The sequence below is a fragment of the Tachyglossus aculeatus genome, chromosome 14 (assembly GCF_015852505.1).
Source record: "Tachyglossus aculeatus isolate mTacAcu1 chromosome 14, mTacAcu1.pri, whole genome shotgun sequence".
Taxonomy (NCBI): domain Eukaryota; kingdom Metazoa; phylum Chordata; class Mammalia; order Monotremata; family Tachyglossidae; genus Tachyglossus; species Tachyglossus aculeatus.
Genome location: NC_052079.1, coordinates 2,155,533 through 2,175,347, shown reverse-complemented (window position 1 = coordinate 2,175,347; position 19,815 = coordinate 2,155,533). Strand labels below are relative to the sequence as shown.

The 19,815-nt window shown below is 46.7% G+C and overlaps 1 protein-coding gene across 1 annotated transcript in view; it reads left to right on the top strand.

Moving 5' to 3' along the window:
* Positions 1–19,815, top strand: part of KTN1 (kinectin 1) — a 91,652-nt gene that overhangs the window by 7,224 nt on the left and 64,613 nt on the right. Inside the window, exons 3-10 of the mRNA XM_038756212.1 lie at positions 3,487–3,657; positions 7,006–7,136; positions 8,487–8,603; positions 11,476–11,616; positions 13,078–13,184; positions 14,741–14,873; positions 16,653–16,740; positions 18,898–19,064. Of these exons, the coding sequence (XP_038612140.1) occupies positions 3,487–3,657; positions 7,006–7,136; positions 8,487–8,603; positions 11,476–11,616; positions 13,078–13,184; positions 14,741–14,873; positions 16,653–16,740; positions 18,898–19,064 (1,055 nt within the window). The remainder of the gene's footprint in view (positions 1–3,486; positions 3,658–7,005; positions 7,137–8,486; positions 8,604–11,475; positions 11,617–13,077; positions 13,185–14,740; positions 14,874–16,652; positions 16,741–18,897; positions 19,065–19,815) is intronic.

Genomic DNA, 19,815 nt, shown 5'->3' with positions numbered 1-19,815 from the left:
TAATAATGATGGTATTTGTTAAGCGCTTAGTATGTGCAAAGCACTGTTAATAATAAAATAATAGTGATGGTATTTGTTAAGCGCTTAGTATGTGCAAAGCACTGTTAATAATAAAATAATAATGATGGTATTTGTTAAGCGCGTAGTATGTGCAAAGCACTGTTAATAATAAAATAATAATGATGGTATTTGTTAAGCGCTTACTACATGCAAAGCACTGTTCTAAGCACTGGGGAGGTTACAAGGTGATCAGGTTGTCCCACGGCGGGCTCACAGTCTTCATCCCCATTTTACAGATGAGGTAACTGAGGCACAGAGAAGTGAAGTGACTTGCCCCAAGTCACACAGCTGACAGTTGGTGGAGCTGGGATTTGAACCCATGACCTCTGACTCCAATGCCCGGGCTCTTTCCACTGAGCCACGCTGCTTCTGTTCTGCTGGGGAGGTTACAAGGTGATCGGGTTGTACCACGGTGGGCTCACAGTCTTCATCCCCATCTTCCAGATGAGGTCACTGAGGCCCAGAGAAGTGAAGTGACTTGCCCAAAGTCACACAGCTGACAAGTGGCAGAGCCGGGATTTGAACCCACAACCTCTGACTCCAAAGCCCGGGCTCTTTCCTACTGAGCCACGCTGCTTCTCGCTGGGAGTCAGCTTGGGCACAATCCCTTCTCCACATGGGACTCACAGCCCAAGTCCCCAATTTACAGATGAGGGAACCGAGGCCCAGAGAAGTCAAGTGACGTGCCCGAGGTCACACAGCAGATGAGTGGCGGAGCCGGGATTAGAACCCAGGTCCTCCGACTCCCGAGCCCGGGCTCTTTCCACCAAGCCACACTGCTTCTCCTTTGACGATGGCCCAGGAGAACAAGTGGTGGGGAAATCAAGGTCAAAAATACCCTTGTACAGCTTTGCGGAAACATTTCTCGAGTACCACGTTTAGTAATAATAATAATAATAATGATGGCGTTTATTAAGCGCTTACTATGTGCAAAGCACTGTTCTAAGCGCTGGGGAGGTTACAGTGTGATCAGGTTGTCCCACGGGAGGGTTCACGGTTTTAATCCCCGTTTTCCAGATGAGGTCACTGAGGCCTAGAGAGGTGAAGTGACTTGCCCCAAGTCACCCAGCTGACAATTGGCAGGCGTGGGATTTGAACCCATGACCTCTGACTCCAAAGCCTGGGCTCTTCCCACTGAGCCACGCTGCTTCTCTGGAATCTGAAATCCCGGAGTCCCAGACTGAGCCCCCTCCTCTCCCTCTCCATCCCCCCCACCTTACCTCCTTCCCCTCCCCACAGCACCTGGATAGATGGATAGATGTTTTCACATATTTATTACTCTATTTATTTTACTTGTCCATATTTATTCTATTTATTTTATTTTGTTAATATGTTTTGCTTTGTTGTCTGTCTCCCCGTCCTAGACTGTGAGCCCGCTGTTGGGTAGGGCCCGTCTCTATATGTCGCCAACTTGGACTTCCCAAGCACGTAGTCCAGTGCTCTGCACACAGTAAGCGCTCAATAAATACGATTGAATGAATGAATTGGCAGGCGCGGGATTTGAACCCATGGCCTCTGACTCCAAAGCCCGGGCTCTTCCCACTGAGCCACACTGCTTCTCGGGAATCTGAAATCCCAGGGTCCCAGACTGAGCCCCCACCTCTCTTTCTCCATCCCCCCTGCCTTACCTCCTTCCCTTCCCCACAGCACCTGGATATGTGGATAGATGTTTGGATGGATTTATTACTCTATTTATTTTACTTGTACGTATTTATTCTATTTATTTTATTTTGTTCATTCATTCACTCAGTCATATTTATTGAGCGCTTACTGTGTGCAGAGCACTGGACTGAGCGCTTGGGAAGTACAAGTTGGCAACTCTCCCCTTCTCCATCCCCCACCGCCTGATACCTCCTTCCCTTCCCCACAGCACCTGTATATATGGATATATGTTTGTACAGATTTATTACTCTATTTTACTTGTACATATTTATTCTATTTATTTTATTTTGTTAGTATGTTTTGTTTTGTTCTCCGTCTCCCCCTTCTAGACTGTGAGCCCGCTGTTGGGTAGGGCCCGTCTCTAGATGTTGCCAACTTGGACTTCCCCAGCGCTCAGTCCAGTGCTCTGCACACAGTAAGCGCTCAATAAATACGATTGAGTGAATGAATGAACAAAGAGACTCATCTCTTTGTCGCCGCAACTACAGGGTCGTGACCTACAAACCTCTGTGAACCAAAATGTGGAGTGACATGCCCCAAGTCACCCAGCTGATAGGTGGCGGAGCCGGGATTTGAACCCATGACCTCTGACTCCATTCATTCAATCGTTATTGGCAACATACAGAGACGGGCCCTACCCAACAGTGGGCTCACAGCCTAGAAGACTGTGTTGCCAACTTGGACTTCCCAAGCGCTTAGTACAGTGCTCTGCACACAGTAAGCGCTCCATAAGTATGATTGAATGAATGAATAGTCCTCTAGATTGTAAGATCATCGTGGGCAGGGAATGCGTCCGTTTATTGTTGTAGCGTACGGTCCCAAGTGCTTAGTACAGTGCTCCGCACACAGTAAGTGCTCAATAAATGAGTAACTTAATGTGGGACGGGGATTGTGCAGTGTGGCTCAGTGGAAAGAGCCCGGGCTTTGGAGTCAGAGGTTGTGGGTTCAAATCCCGGCTCCGCCAATTGTCAGCTGTGTGACTTTGGGCAAGTCACTTCACTTCTCTGGGCCTCGGTTCCCTCATCTGGAAAATGGGGATGAAGACTGTGAGCCCCCCGTGGGACAACCTGATCACCTTGTATCCCCCCCAGCACTAGAATAGTGCTTTGCACATAGTAAGCTCTTAATAAATACCATCATCATTATTATTATTATTATTAAGTCACTTCACTTCTCTGGGCCTCAGTTCCCTCATCTGTCAAATGGGGATTAAAACTGTGAGCCCCCCGTGGGACAACCTGATCACCTTGTATCCCCCCAGCGCTTAGAACAGTGCTTTGCACATAGTAAGTGCTTAATAAATACCATCATCGTTATTACTATTATTATTATTAAGTCACTTCACTTCTCTGGGCCTCAGTTCCCTCATCTGTCAAATGGGGATGAAGACTGTGAGCCCCCCGTGGGACAACCTGATCACCTTGTATTCGCCCCCCAGTGCTTAGAACAGTGCTTTGCACATAGTAAGCGCTTAATAAATGCCATCATCATTATTATTATTAAGTCACTTCACTTCTCTGGGCTTCAGTTCCCTCATCTGTCAAATGGGGATGAAGACTGTGAGCCCCCCGTGGGACAACCTGATCACCTTGTATTCCCCCCAGCACTTAGAATAGTGCTTTGCACATAGTAAGTACTTAATAAATACCGTCATTATTATTTATTATTATTATTATTAATAAACAGATGCCATCGTTATTTAATAAATGCCATTAAAGAAACAGAAAGGCAAGAAAGTAATGCTTTCACCACCGTTTATTGCAGCTGTCGTGAACGAGCCCGTGATCCAGGCAACCACGTATATCCCCCTGATGGATAACTCGGGCCTGAATCCTGTCGGGGAGAAGAGGGAAGTCGCCGATTTGGCTAAAGCCGAACCTCCCGAAGGAGTCCCCAGGACCGGCTCAAAGAAACTGAAGAATGAGACCGATAAAGGTAACCGAAACGGGGCCGCGGAGTAATAATAATAATAATCATAATCATAATAATGGCATTTGTTAAGCGCTTACTATGTGCAAAGCACTGTTCTAAGCACTGGGGAGGTTCCAAGGTGATCAGGTTGTCCCACTGGGAGCTCACAGTCTTAATCCTCATTTTACAGATGAGGTCACTGAGACACAGAGAATAATAAATAATAATGGCATTTATTAAGCGCTTACTATGTACAAAGCACTTTTCTAAGCGCTGGGGAGGTTACAAGGTGATCAGGTTGTCCCACAGGGGGCTCATGGTCTTAATCCTCATTTTACAGATGAGGTCACTGAGGCACAGAGAATAATAAATAATAATGGCATTTCTTAAGCGCTTACTATGGGCAAAGCACTGTTCTAAGCGCTGGGGAGGTTACAAGGTGATCAGGTTGTCCCACGGGGGGCTCATGGTCTTAATTCCCATTTTACAGATGAGGGAACTGAGACACTTACTATGTGCAAAGCACTGTTCTAAGCACTGGGGAGGTTACAAGGTGATCAGGTTGTCCCATGGGGGGCTCACAGTCTTAATTCCCATTTTACAGATGAGGTAACTGCGGCACAGAGAATAATAAATAATAATAATAAATAATAATGGCATTTGTTAAGCGCTTACTATGTACAAAGCACTTTTCTAAGCGCTGGGGAGGTTACAAGGTGATCAGGTTGTCCCACGGGGGGCTCATGGTCATAATCCTCATTTTACAGATGAGGGAACTGAGACACTATGTGCAAAGCTCTGTTCTAAGCACTGGGGAGGTTACAAGGTGATCAGGTTGTCCCACGGGGGGCTCACGGTCTTAATCCTCATTTTACAGATGAGGGAACTGAGGCACAGAGAATAATAAATAATAATAATAAATAATAATGGCATTTGTTAAACACTTACTATGTGCAAATCAATCAATCAATCAATCGTATTTATTGAGCACTTACTATGTGCAGAGCACTGTACTAAGCGCTTGGGAAGTACAAATTGGCATCACATAGAGACAGTCCCTGCCCAACAGTGGGCTCACAGTCTAAAAGGGGGAGACAGAGAACAGAACCAAACATACCAACAAAATAAAATAAGTAGGCTAGAAATGTACAAGTAAAATAAATAAATAAATAAATAAATAGAGTAATAAATATGTACAACCATATATACATATATACAGGTGCTGTGGGGAAGGGAAGGAGGTAAGACGGGGGGATGGAGAGGGGGACGAGGGGGACAGGAAAGAAGGGGCTCAGTCTGGGAAGGCCTCCTGGAGGAGGTGAGCTCTCAGCAGGGCCTTGAAGGGAGGAAGAGAGCTAGCTTGGCGGATGGGCAGAGGGAGGGCATTCCAGGCCCGGGGGATGACGTGGGCCGGGGGTCGATGGCGGGACAGGCGAGAGCGAGGTACAGTGAGGAGATTAGCGGCCGAGGAGCGGAGGGTGCGGGCTGGGCAGTAGAAGGAGAGAAGGGAGGTGAGGTAGGAGGGGGCGAGGTGATGGAGAGCTTTGAAGCCCAGGGTGAGGAGTTTCTGCCTGATGCGCAGGTTGATCGGTAGCCACTGGAGATTTTTGAGGAGGGGAGTGATATGTCCAAAGCGTTTCTGGACAAAGATAATCCGGGCAGCAGCATGAAGTATGGATTGAAGTGGAGAGAGACACGAGGATGGAAGATCAGAGAGAAGGCTGGTGCGGTAGTCCAGACGGGATAGGATGAGAGCTTGAATTAGCAGGGTAGCGGTTGGGATGGAGAGGAAAGGGCGGATCTTGGCAATGTTGCGGAGCTGAGACCGGCAGGTTTTGGTGACGGCTTGGGTGTGAGGGGTGAATGAGAGAGCGGAGTCGAGGAACAAAACAGTGCAAAGCACTGTTCTAAGTGCTGGGGAGGTTACAGGGTGATCAGGTTGTCCCACGTGGGGCTCACAGTCTTAATCCCCATTTTACAGATGAGGGAACTGAGGCACAGAGAAGTTAAGTGACTTGCCCAAAGTCACCCAGCTGACAGTTGGCGGAGGCGGGATTTGAACCCATGAGCTCTGACTCCAAAGCCCGGGCTCTTTCCACTGAGCCACGCTGCTTCTTGTGAGAAGCAGGGTCGCCTAGAGGGTAGAAGGATCTGGGTTCTAATCTGTAAAATGGGGATGGAGACTGTGAGCCCCACGAGGGACAACCTGATTATCTCCTATCTTCCTCGGTGCTTAGAACAGTGTTTGGCACATAGTAAGCGCTCAAGGATTAATCATCATCATCATCATCATCATCATAATAATAATGGCATTTACTAAGCGCTTACTATGTGCCAAGCACTGTTCTAAGCACTGGGGAGGTTACAAGGTGATCAGGTTGTCCCACGGGGAGCTCACAGTCTTCATCCCCATTTGACAGATGTGGTCAATGAGGCCCAGAGAAGCAGTGTGGCTCATTGGAAAGAGCCCGGGCTTTGGAGTCAGAGGTCGTGGGTTCAAACCCCGGCTCTGCCAGTTGTCAGCTGTGTAACTTTGGGCAAGTCACTTTACTTCTCTGGGCCTCAGTTACCACATCTGTCAAATGGAGATGAAGACTTTAACCCCCCCCCCCCCCCCCCCGTGGGACAACCTCGTCACCTTGTAACCTCCCCAGCGCTTAGAACATAGTAAGCTTTTAATAAATGCCATCGTTATTACTGCAGAGAGAGTGAAGCGACTTGCCCCAAGTCACCCAGCTGACAAGTGGCGGAGCCGGGATTCGAACCCACCACCTCTGACTCCCAAGCCCGGGCTCCGTCCGCTGAGCCCCGCTGCTTCTCTAGACGATAAGTGTGTTGTGGGCAGGGAATGTGACGGAAGAAGCAGCGTGGCTCAGTGGAAAGAGCCCGGGCTTTGGAGTCCGAGGTCATGGGTTCGAATCCCGGCTCTACCACATGTCTGCTGTGTGACCTTGGGCAAGTCACTTCACTTCTCTGAGCCTCAGTTCCCTCATCTGTAAAATGGGGATTAAGACTGTGAGCCCCCCGTGGGACAACCTGATCACCATGTATCCTCCCAGCGCTTGGAGCGGTGCTTTGCACATAGTAAGCGCTTAACAAATGCCAACATTATTATTATTGTTATCAGCACAATCAGTCGTATTTATTGAGCACTTACTGTGTGCAGAGCACTGTACTAAGCGCTTGGGAAGTACAAGTTGGCAACATATAGCGCCCTGAGCCTTCCGGGTGCTCAGTTAGCACCGCGATCGGCGTTACCGTCTGAAGTGGCCGGGCGTCCCTTCGGTGACGCTCTCCGCTCGATGCTTCTGAGGCGGCCGGGGCCACGGGGCCCGGGGGGATTGTTTTAACGCCTCTCCCCTTTGGCCCTAGAAAACGCGGAGGTCAAATTTAAGGACTTTCTCCTGGCCCTGAAGAATATGAAGTTCTCCGAAGAGGAGGCCGTGAGCGTGCTGGAATCGCTGAAGGAGAAGTCCGGGGCCATCCAAGATGCCCTACAGAAGGTCAGTGTGGGTTTGTCTATAATAATAATAATAATAATAATGATGGCATTTATTAAGCGCTTACTACGTGCAAAGCACTGTTCTAAGCGCTGGGGAGGTTACAAGGTGATCAGGTTGTCCCCCGGGGGGCTCACAGTCTTCATCCCCATTTTGCAGATGAGGGAACTGAGGCACAGAGAAGTCAAGTGACTTGCCCAAAGTCACCCAGCTGACAGTTGGCGGAGGCGGGATTTGAACTCCTAACCTCTGACTCCAAAGCCCGGGCTCTTTCCACTGAGCCACGCTGCTTCTATGTTAGAGATGCTGAACCACACAGGAAGCAGCCTGCCCTAAGGGATGAGAATAATAATAATAATAATAATAATAATAATGGCGTTTATTAAGCTGTTTTGTTCTCTGTTTTGTTGTCTGCCTCCCCCTTCTAGACTGTGAGCCCGCTGTTGGGTAGGGACCGTCTCTATACGTTGCCAACTTGGACTGCCCAAGCGCTTAGTACAGTGCTCCGCACGCAGTAAGCGCTCAGTAACTTTGCTTCTCTGTGGCTCAGTGGAAAGAGCCCGGGCTTTGGCGTCGGGGATCATGGGTTCGAATCCCGGCGCCGCCAATTGTCAGCTGGGTGACTTTGGGCAAGTCACTTCTCTGGGCCTCAGTTCCATCATCTCAAAAATGGGGATAATAATAATAATAATGATGGTATTTATTAAGCGCTTACTATATGCAAAGCACTGTTCTAAGCGCTGGGGGGCGAATACAAGGTGATCAGGTTGTCCCACGGGGGGCTCACAGTCTTCATCCCCATTTGACAGAGGAGGGAACTGAGGCCCAGAGAAGTGAAGTGACTTAATAATAATAATAATAATGGCATTTATTAAGCGCTTACTACGAGCAAAGCACTATTCTAAGTGCTGGGGGGGATACAAGGTGATCAGGTTGTCCCATGGGGGGCTCACAGTCTTCATCCCCATTTTCCAGATGAGGGATGAAGACCGTGAGTCCCCCGTGGGACCACCTGATCTCCTTGTAACGTCCCCAGCGCTTAGAACAGTGCTGTGCACGTAGCAAGCGCTTAATAAATACCGTCATTATTATTATTATCAGCATCTTTCGGCAGCCGATCCCAACCCTCCCCGCCCCCGTCATCTCCGGCGCTTAGTACAGACGCGGTAAGCGCTTGACAGAGACCACAGTCGTTCCTTTCAGCGGTCCCATTCCCGGTTATCCCGCCCGTCTCGCTTTCCCTTTCCTTCCAGGACTTGTTGCCGACTTGTATTTCCCAAGCGCTTAGTCCAGTGCTCTGCACACAGTCAGCGCTCAATAAATATGATTGATTGATTGATTGATTGATTCCAGGCCAGCAAAGGCAGTGCGGCTGCTGCCCTGCATCAGCTCCACGAGAAAGAGAAGCTCCTCGCCGCCATCCGGGAAGACGCCGCTCTGGTGAAGGAGCAGTGCAAGAAGCTGACTCAGGTGACACAACCCCCAGGGACACACAAACACACAACACACACAACCCCCAGAAGCGCGCACACGCGGCCTCGGCAACGCGTCAGCCGGTCCTTCCCTATCCCACGTGGGATTCCCAGTCCGACAGTAATCGATGACGAAGCAGCGTGGCTCGGTGGAAAAAGCCCGGGCTTTGGAGTTAGAGGTCAGTACGGTGCCCGACACGCCGGGCGCTCAATAAATAGCACCGATTGACGGAGGAGGCGAAGGAACATTAGAAGGGCCGATTCCAGGCTGAAAGATCCACCTCGTTGCATCCCTCCCTTCTCAAAACGAGGAGGAAGAGTCAAATCCGGCCCACGGAACCGAGACTGGAAACTGGGAATTATTTTTTCCACGCTTCCCAGTGTGTGATTCGATGTGTCCGTGGGCTGACGGCGTAAGATGAGACGAGACGCTCAATAAATGCGATTGAATGAATAGATGAATTTTATTTTGTTAATCTGTTTGGTTCTCTGTCTCCCCCTTCTAGACTGTGAGCCCGCTGATGGGTAGGGCCCGTCTCTAGATGTTGCCAACTTGGACTTCCCAAGCGCTTAGTCCAGTGCTCTGCACACAGTAAGCGCTCAATAAATACGATTGAATGAATGAATGAGACACCGCAGGCGCCCACATACCTGATAAACAATGAATCTGCGGTGGAAAGACTTCCTTCGCCTCCTCCGTCGATCGGTGGTATTTATTGAGCGCTCAATATGTGCCGAGCACCGTACTGAGCGCTCGGCAACAGAGTTGGTGGACACATTCCCTGCCCACGAGGTGCTTACAGTGAAGAGGGGGAGTCTCTTAGGTCCGTCGCAGGGCTCGCCTCTGCCAACCCTCTCACCTCAGGAGGGCCGGGGTCTCTGAGGGAAGTTGAGGCACGGAGGCACGGAGAAGTCTTCGCTGATTTTAGACTTGGCTACTTTAGCGTGTAATTTTTGTGTTGTTTTTCTTCCTTGGGAGTCCTGTCTTCAGCCTTCTCCTCATCACGCTGCTGTGCGGAACCAATCAGCGGTATTTAGCGGGCGCTTACTATGTGCAGAGCACTGTTCTAAGCGGCTGGGAGAGAACGGCGGAGACCAGGCGCTTAGTACAGTGCTCTGCACACAGTAAGCAGCGTGGCTCAGTGGAAAGAGCCCGGGGCTTGGGTTCAAATCCCAGCCCCGCCGGTTATCAGCTGGGTGACTTTGGGCAAGTCACTTCACTTCTCTGGGCCTCAGTTACCTCCCCCCTCTCCATCCCCCCCGCCTTACCTCCTCTCCCTCCCCACAGCACCCGTATATATGTATAATAATAATAATGTTGGCATTTGTTAAGCGCTTACTATGTGCAAAGCACTGTTCTAAGCACTAAGGGGGATACAAAGTGATCAGGTTGTCCCATGTGGGGCTCACAGTCTTCATCCCCATTTTACAGGTGAGGGAACTGAGGCTCAGAGAAGTTAAGTGACTTGCCCAAGGTCACATAGCAGACATGTGGCAGAGCCAGGATTCGAACCCATGACCTCTGACTCAAAAGCCCGGGCTCTTTCCACTGAGCCGCGCTGCTTCTATAGATGTATAGATGTTTGTACATTGTACATTTGTTATGTTGCCAACCTGTACTTCCCAAGCGCTTACTATAGTGCTCTACACATAGTAAGCGCTCAATAAATACGATTGAATGAATGAATGAATGACTGTGGGCAAGTCACTTCACTTCTCTGGGCCTCAGTTACCTTCCCCCTCCCCATCCCCCCCGCCTTACCTCCTCTCCCTCCCCACAGCACCTGTATATATGTTTGTACGTTGTACGTTTGTTACGTTGCCAAGTTGTACTTCCCAAGCGCTTAGCACAGTGCCCTGCACACAGTAAGCGCTCAATAAATACTATTGAATGAATGAATGACTTTGGGCAAGTCACTTCACTTCTCTGGGCCTCAGTTACCTCCCCCCCTCCCCATCCCCCTCCGCCTTACCTCCTCTCCCTCCCCACAACACCTGTATATATGTTTGTACGTTGTACGTTTATGTTGCCAACTTGTACTTCCCAAGCGCTTAGCACAGTGCCCTGCACACAGTAAGCGCTCAATAAATACGATTGAATGAATGAATGACTTTGGGCAAGTCACTTCACTTCTCTGGACCTCAGTTACCTCCCCTCCCTCCCCACAGCACCTGTATATATGTTTGTACATTGTACGTTTGTTATGTTGCCAACTTGTACTTCCCAAGCGCTTAGTACAGTGCTCTGCACACAGTAAGCGCTCAATAAATACAATTGAATGAATGAATGACTTTGGGCAAGTCCTTCACTGGGCCTCAGTTACCTTCCCCTCCCCATCCCCCCCGTCTTACCTCCTCTCCCTCCCCACAGCACCTGTATAGATGTATAGATGTTTGTAATAATAATAATAATAATAATGATGGCATTTATTAAGCGCTTACTATGTGCAAAGCACTGTTCTAAGCACTGGGGAAGTCACCAGGTGATCAGGTTGTCCCACGGCGGGGCTCACAGTCTTAATCCCCATTTTCCAGATGAGGGAACTGAGGCCCAGAGAAGTGAAGTGACTTGCCCCAAAGTCACCCAGCTGCCAAGTGGCGGAGCTGGGATTTGAACCCATGACCTCTGACTCCAAAGCCCGGGCTCTTTCCACTGAGCCACACTGCTTCTCTGTATATATGTATAGATGTTTGTACGTTGTACTTTTTGTTATGTTGCCAACTTGTACTTCCCAAGTGCTTAGTCCAGTGCCCTGCCCACAGTAAGCGCTCAATAAATACGATTGAATGAATGAACGAGCGAATTTGGCGTTGTGGGTTTTTCCTGTGATAACCCGGGTAATGTTGTTTGCCTTCCTTTTCCCCCGTAGGAGCTGATGACAGAGAAGGAAAGGGGGAGCCTGGTTTTGGCCAAGATGAGGGAAAGGATCGGGACTCTGGAAAAGGAGCACGGAGTTTTCCAGAACAAAATCCATGCCGGATACCAAGAGGCTCAGCAGATGCAGATGAAGGTGAACTTTTCAGGGCTTCATTCATTCAGTCGTATTTATTGAGCGCTTACTGTGTGCAGAGCACTGGACTAAGCGCTTGGGAAGTCCACGTTGGCAACGTATTCATTCATTCACTCATTCGGTCTTATTTACTGAGCGCTTACTGCGTGCAGAGCACTGGACTAAGTGCTTGGGAAGTCCCGGTTGGCAACATATTAATTCATTCACTCATTCAGTCGTATTTACTAGCGCATACTGCGTGCAGAGCACTGGACTAAACGCTTGGGAAGTCCAAGTTGGCAACATATTCATTCACTCATTCAATCGTATTTACTGAGCGCTTACAGTGTGCAGAGCACTGGACTAAGCGCTTGGGAAGTACAAGTTGGCAACATATTCATTCATTCACTCATTCAATCTTATTTATTGAGCACTTTGTGCAGAGCACTGGACTAAGCGCTTGGGATGTCCAAGTTGGCAACATATTCATTCATTCATTCAATCTTATTTATTGAGCGCTTACTGTGTGCAGAGCACTGGACTAAGCACCTGGGAAGTCCAAGTTGGCAACATATTCATTCATTCATTCATTCAATCGTATTTACTGAGCGCTTACTGCATGCAGAGCACTGGACTAAGCGCTTGGGAAGTCCACGTTGGCAACATATTCATTCATTCACTCATTCAGTCATATTTACTGAGCGCTTACTGCGTGCAGAGCACTGGACTAAGCGCTTGGGAAGTCCAAGTTGGCAACTTATAGGGACGGTCCCCACCCAACAACGGGCTCACAGTCTAAAAGGAGGAGACAGACAACAAAACAAAACATATTAACAAAATAAAATAAATAGAATAGATATGTACAAGTAAAATAAATAAATAAATAAATAGAGTAATAAATATGTACAAACATATATACAGGTGCTGAGGTCTAGCTCGCATCTACCCCGGTGCTTAGTACAGTTCCTGGTTCACTGTAAATGCTTAACAAATACCTTAAAAAAAAAAAATCAGTTGGTAGAGACACTCGCTGCCCACAACGAGCGCCTGGTCTACAGGGGAAGACAGACATTAATGTACGGAAGTAAATTACTTAAAGACTGTGAGCCCACTGTTGGGTAGGGACATCTCTATATGTTGCCAACTTGTACTTCCCAAGCGCTCAGTACAGTGCTCTGCACACAGGAAGCGCTCAATAAATACGATTGAATGAATGAATGAATGCTGGGGAAGGGGGACTGAATCAAGGGAGCAAGTCAGGGTGACGCAGAAGGGAGGGGGAGAAGAGAGGAGGGCCCAAATCAGGGAAGACTTCTTGGAAGAGATGGGCCTTAGATAAAGCTTTGAAACTGGGGGGAGACAAATCGTCCGTCGGAAAGAGAAAAAGGCTTGGGTTGGGGCGACGTTTATTTCCAACCGGGTTGCCGCTTCCACGCAGCATTGATTGCAAAACCCGCTTTATGGCTCGGATTGTATTTCCAGTTTCAGCAAGTCCGGGAGCAGATGGAGGCCGAGATTACCCACCTGAAGCAGGAAAACGGCATCCTGCGGGATGCGGTCAGCAATACCACCAACCAGCTGGAGAGCAAGTAAGAGCCCTTCATTCATTCATTTGGTCGGATTTATTGAGCGCTTACTGTGTGCAGAGCACTGGACTGAGCGGTTGGGAAGTCCAAGTTGGCAACATACATTCATTCAATCGTATTTATTGAGCGCTTACTGTGTGCACAGCACTGGACTAAGCTCTTGGGTAGTCCAAGTTGGCAACATACATTCATTCAATTGTATTTATTGAGTGCTTACCGTGTGCAGAGCACTGAACTAAGCGCTTGGGAAGTCCAAGTCGGCAACATATAGAGACGGTCCCTACCCAGCAGTGGGCTTACAGTCTAGAAGGGGGAGACGGATGACAAAGCAAAACATATTAACAAAATAAAATAAATAGTAGTAATATGGACAAGTAAAATAGAGTAATAAATTCATTCATTCATTCAATTGTATTGAGTGCTTACTGTGTGCAGAGCACTGGACTAAGCGCTTGGGAAGTCCAAGTTGGCAACATACAGAGACGGTTCCGACCCAGCAGCGGGCTCATGGTCTAGAAGGGGGAGATGGACGACAAAACAAAACATATTCACAAAATAAAATAGAATCAATCTGGACAACTAAAATAGAGTAATAAATTCATTCATTCATTCATTCATTCAGTTGTATTTATTGAGTGCTTACTGTGTGCAGAGCACTGGACTAAGAGCTTGGGAAGTCCAAGTCGGGAACATACAGAGACAGTCCCTACCCAACAGCAGGCTCACAGTCTAGAAGGGGGAGACAGACAACAAAACAAAACATATTAACAAAATAAAATAAACAGAATAAATCTGGACAAGTTAAATAAATAAATAAATTCAGTAATAAATCCTTACATACATATATACATTTATCCAGGTGCTGTGGGGATGGGAAGGAGGTCGCTCCATGGGTGATATTTGTTCATTCATTCATTCATTCATTCAGTCGTCTTTATTGAGTGCTTACTATGTGCAGAGCACTGTACTAAGCGCTTGGGAAGTCCAAGTTGGCAACATATAGATACGGTCCCTACCCAACAGTGGGCTCAGAGTCTAGAAGGGGGGAGACAGACAACAAAACAAAACATATAAACCAAATGAAATGCATTCATTCAATAGTATTTATTGAGCGCTTCCTGTGTGCAGAGCACTGTACTAAGCGCGTGGGGAGTCCAAGTTGGCAACATGTAGAGACGGTCCCTACCCAACAGTGGGCTCACAGTCTAGAAGGGGGAGACAGAGTGCCTTGCACATAGTAAGCGCTTAATAAATGCCTTCTAGACTGTGAGCCCACTGTTGGGCAGGGACCGGCTCTAGATGTTGCCAACGTGGACTTCCCAAGCGCTCAGTCCAGTGTTCTGCACACAGTAAGCGCTCAATAAAGACGATTGCTTGAATGAATGATTATTGTTGTGATGATTATCATTACCTTCCGTGCCAACTCCTTTCCCGGCTCCTTCCTTTTCCTCCCCCGCCCCGCGACCGAGGCAGGCTTCCGGGCCTTCCGGGAAGCGGGAGGCCGCCGGGAGCCGGGAGCGAGGCCGGATCCCATCCGATCCGGGCGGTCTGGTTTCCAGGCAGGCGTCGGAGCTGAACAAGCTGCGGCGGGACTACAGCCGGCTGCTGACCGAGCTGAGCGACAAGACGGGGACGCTGCAGCAGGAGGAGATCCAGAAGAAGAACGCCGAGCAGGCCCTCGCCCAGCTCAAGGTGACCCCCGGCCTCGGACGGGGGACCGGACCGAAACCTCACTCATTCGCTCATTCAGTCGTATTTATTGAGCGCTTACTGTGGGCAGAGCACTGGACTAAGCGCTTGGGAAGTCCAAGTTGGCAACATATATACACATATAATAATAATAATGGGATTCATTCATTCAGTCATATTTATTGAGCACTTACTGTGGGCCGAGCACCGGACTAAGCGCTTGGGAAGTACAAGTTGGCAACATGTATACACATAATGGGATTCATTCATTCAGTCATTTATTGAGCGCTTACTGTGTGCAGAGCACTGGACTAAGCGCTTGGGAAGTCCAAGTTGGCAACATATATACACATATAATAATAATAATGGGATTCATTCATTCAATCATATTTATTGAGCACTTACTGTGTGCAGGGCACTGGACTAAGCGCTTGGGAAGTCCAAGTTGGCAGCATATATTCACATATAGTAATAATAATGGGATTCATTCATTCAGTCATTTATTGAGCGCTTACTGTGGGCAGAGCACTGGACTAAGCGCTTGGGAAGTACAAGTTGGCAACATGTATACACATAATAATAATGGGATTCATTCATTCAGTCATATTTATTGAGCACTTACTGTGTGCAGAGCACTGGACTAAGCACTTGAGAAGTACAAGTTGGCAACATATATACACATATAATAATAATGGTATTCATTCATTCAAACACATAATAATAATAATGGAGTTCATTCATTCAATCATATTTATTGAGCACTTACTGTGGGCAGAGCACTGGACTAAGCGCTTGGGAAGTACAAGTTGGCAACATATATACACATATAATAATAATGGGATTCATTCGTTCAATCATATTTATTGAGCACTTACTGTGGGCAGAGCACTGGACTAAGCACTTGGGAGGTACAAGTTGGCAACATATATACACATATAATAATAATGGTATTCATTCATTCAAACACATATAATACTAATAATGGGATTCATTCATTCAATCATATTTATTGAGCACTTACTGTGGGCAGAGCACTGGACTAAGCGCTTGGGAAGTACAAGTTGGCAACATGTATACACATATAATAATAATGGGATTCATTCATTCAATCATATTTATTGAGCACTTACTGTGGGCAGAGCACTGGACTAAGCACTTGAGAGGTACAAGTTGGCAACATATATACACATATAATAATAATGGTATTCATTCATTCAAACACATATAATAATAATGGGATTCATTCATTCAGTCATACAGTCATATTTATTGAGCACTTACTGTGTGCAGAGCACTGTACTAAGCGCTTGGGAAGTCCAAGTTGGCAACATATATACACATATAATAATAATAATGGGATTCATTCATTCAAACACATATAATAATAATAATGGGATTCATTCATTCAATCATATTTATTGAGCACTTACTGTGGTCAGAGCACCGGACTAAGCGCTTGGGAAGTCCAAGTTGGCAACATATATACACATACAATAATAATAGTGGGATTCATTCATTCAGTCGTATTTATTGAGCACTTACTGTGTGCAGAGCACTGGACTAAGCACTTGGGAAGTCCAAGTTGGCAACATATATACACATATAATAATAATAATGGGATTCATTCATTCAAACACATATAATAATAATAATAATAATGGGATTCATTCATTCAGTCGTATTTATTGAGCACTTACTGTGTGCAGAGCACACGGGCGGTACCGTGAAGCGGAGTGTGGTGACGGGCCCTAATTATTTTCCCCCACCTCTCTTTCTCTCCAGGTCAAGCAACAGGAGACGGAAAGAAGGTGGGAGGAAATTCAGAGTTATCTCAGGAAAAGAACAGCCGAGCATGAAGCGGCACAGAAAGGTAGGCCGCAGAAACCTCCGGGAAGGCTGACGGCAGAGGTGTTTGCCAGCCGCCAACTTTTCCCTCACCCCTAATTTCCCCTTTTGGACTGGAAGCTCACTGTGGGCAGCGAATGTGTCCAATCAATCAATCAATCAATCAATCTATCGTATTTATTGAGCGCTTACTGTGTGCAGAGCACTGGACTGAGCGCTTGGGAAGTCCAAGCTGGCAACATCGAGAGGCGGTCCCTACCCAACAGCAGGCTCGCAGTCAAGGAGGGGGAAACAGAGAACAAAACAAAACATATTCACAAAATAAAATAAGTAGAATAGATATGTACAAGTAAAATAAATAAATAGAGTTAGAGCGTTATATTGTTATATATATATATATATATATGTATATATATATAATATATATGTGTATATATATAATATATGTGTATATATATAATATATATGTGTATATATAATATATATGTGTATATATATAATATATGTGTGTGTGTGTGTGTGTGTATGTATATATATATATATATATATATATATATATATATATATATATAATATGTACATTTATATATAGCAGTGTGGCTCAGTGGAAAGAGCCTGGTTCAAATCCCGGCTCCACCACTTATCAGCTGGGTGACTTTGGGCAAGTCACTTCTCTTCTCTGGGCCTCAGTTACCTTATCTGGAAAATGGGGATGAAGACTGTGAGCCCCATGTGGGACAACCTGATCACCTTGTTAACCTCCCTGGCGCTTAGAACAGTGCTTTGCACATAGTAAGCGCTTAATAAATGCTATCATTATTATTATTCTCTGGGCCTCAGTGACCTCATCTGTAAAATGGGGATGAAGACTGGAAGCCCCATGTGGGGCAGCCTGATCAGTGTAAAAATGATTGAATGAATATGATGATGATGGTATTTATTAAGCGCTTACTATGTGCAAAGCACTGTTCTGAGCGCTGGGGGGATACAAGGCCATCAGGTTGTCCCATCTGGGGCTCACAATCTTAATCCCCATTTTCCAGATGAGGGAACTGAGGCCCAGAGAAGTGAAGTGACTTGCCCAAAATCACACTGCTGACAATTGGTGGAGCTGGGATTTGAACCCATGACCTCTGACTCCAAAGCCCGGGCTCTTTCCACTGAGCCACGCTGCTTCTCCATATATGTATAATAATAATAATGATGGTATTTATTAAGTGCTTACTATGTGCAAAGCACTGTTCTAAGCACGGGGTGGGGATACAAGGCCATCAGGTTGTCCCATGTGGGGCTCACAATCTTAATCCCCATTTTCCAGATGAGGGAACTGAGGCCCAGAGAAGTGAAGTGACTTGCCCAAAGTCACACAGCTGACAGTGGGCGGAGCCGGCATTTGAACCCATGACCTCTGACTCCAAAGCCCGGGCTCTTTCCACTGAGCCATGCTGCTTCTATATATATGCATATATGTGTGTATATGTGTGTATGTTTATGTGTGTATATATGTGTTTGGATGTGTGTATATATGTATATATGTGTGCATATATGCACATGTGTGTATATGTATGTTTATGTATGTGTGTATATATATGTATGCGTATGTCTGTATATATATTTATATGCACACAGATGCATACACACATATACATATGCACACACACATAAACATACATATATACATGTGTATGTATATGCATATATGTGTGTATATATGCATGCATGCATATATATGTACACATACACATATATACACACACACATATGGGGTATATATATGTTTATGTGTGTGTGTATATGTATATGTATGCGTATGTGTGTATATATATTTATATGCACACAGATACACACACATATACATATGCACACACACATAAACATACATATATATATACATGTGTATGTATATACATATATGTGTGTATATATGCATGCATGCATATATACACATATATACACACACATACACACACACACAAATGGGGTATATATATGCTCATGTATTTTATACTGCGACATATATAGTTATATCTCCCCAGCGCTTAGTACAGCGCTCTGCCCACGGGCCGCGCTCAATAGGCACGATGGAATAAAATAATGGATGAGAGTGATTGTCAGAAGAGTATACGATTACTGGAACACCCTGGGCGGAGAGGAAGCGTTGGGACCGCGGTGTGCTTTGCAGACCTGCAGACGAAGCTGGTGTCCAAGGAGAACGAAGTCCAGAGTCTGCGCGGGCAACTGACGGAGGCCATGCTGTCCCAGCAGCAGCTGGAGCAGAGGCTCATCCAGCTCATGGAGGCCGAGCAGAAGAGGGCAAAGAAAGAGGATTCGTTCCAGCTCCAAGCCCAGGTATCGGCCGCGCGGGACGAGAAGCTTCCGCCTCCAAACGGCGATTAAATGGCCAGGGTGGCCGACCTGACAGGGCCGGGGTCATTCCGCTGTTAGTCTGTTTCATTCGGTCGTATTTAATAATCATAGCAACGATGCCGGCGTTTATTAAGCGCTTACTATGTGCCGGAGGAGAAGCTTCCACGTCCGGACGGCGATTAAATAGCTAGGGTGGCTGACCTGACAGGGCCGGGACCATTCCGTTGGATTTCTTTTTCATTCGGCCGTATTTAATAATCGTAATAATGATGATGATGGCATTTATTAAGCACTTACTGTGTGCGGGATGAGAAGCTTCCGCGTCTAAACGGCGACTAAATGGCCAGGGTGGCCGACCTGACAGGGCCGGGATCATTCCATTGCATTTCTTTTTCATTCATTCGTATTTAATAATCATAATATTACTGATGATGGCATTTATTAAGCGCTTACTATGTGCGTGACGGGAAGCTTCCACGTCCAAATGGCGATTAAATGGCCAGGGTGGCCAACCTGACAGGGCCGGGATCATTCCGTTGTTATTCTGTTTCATTCGGTCATATTTAATAATCATAGCAACGATGCCGGCATTTATTAAGCGCTTACTATGTGCGGGACGAGAAGCTTCCGCGTCTAACGGCGATTAAATGGCCAGGGTGGCCGACCTGACAGGGCCGGGATCATTCCATTGTTATTTTGTTTCATTTGGTCATATTTAATAATCATAACAATG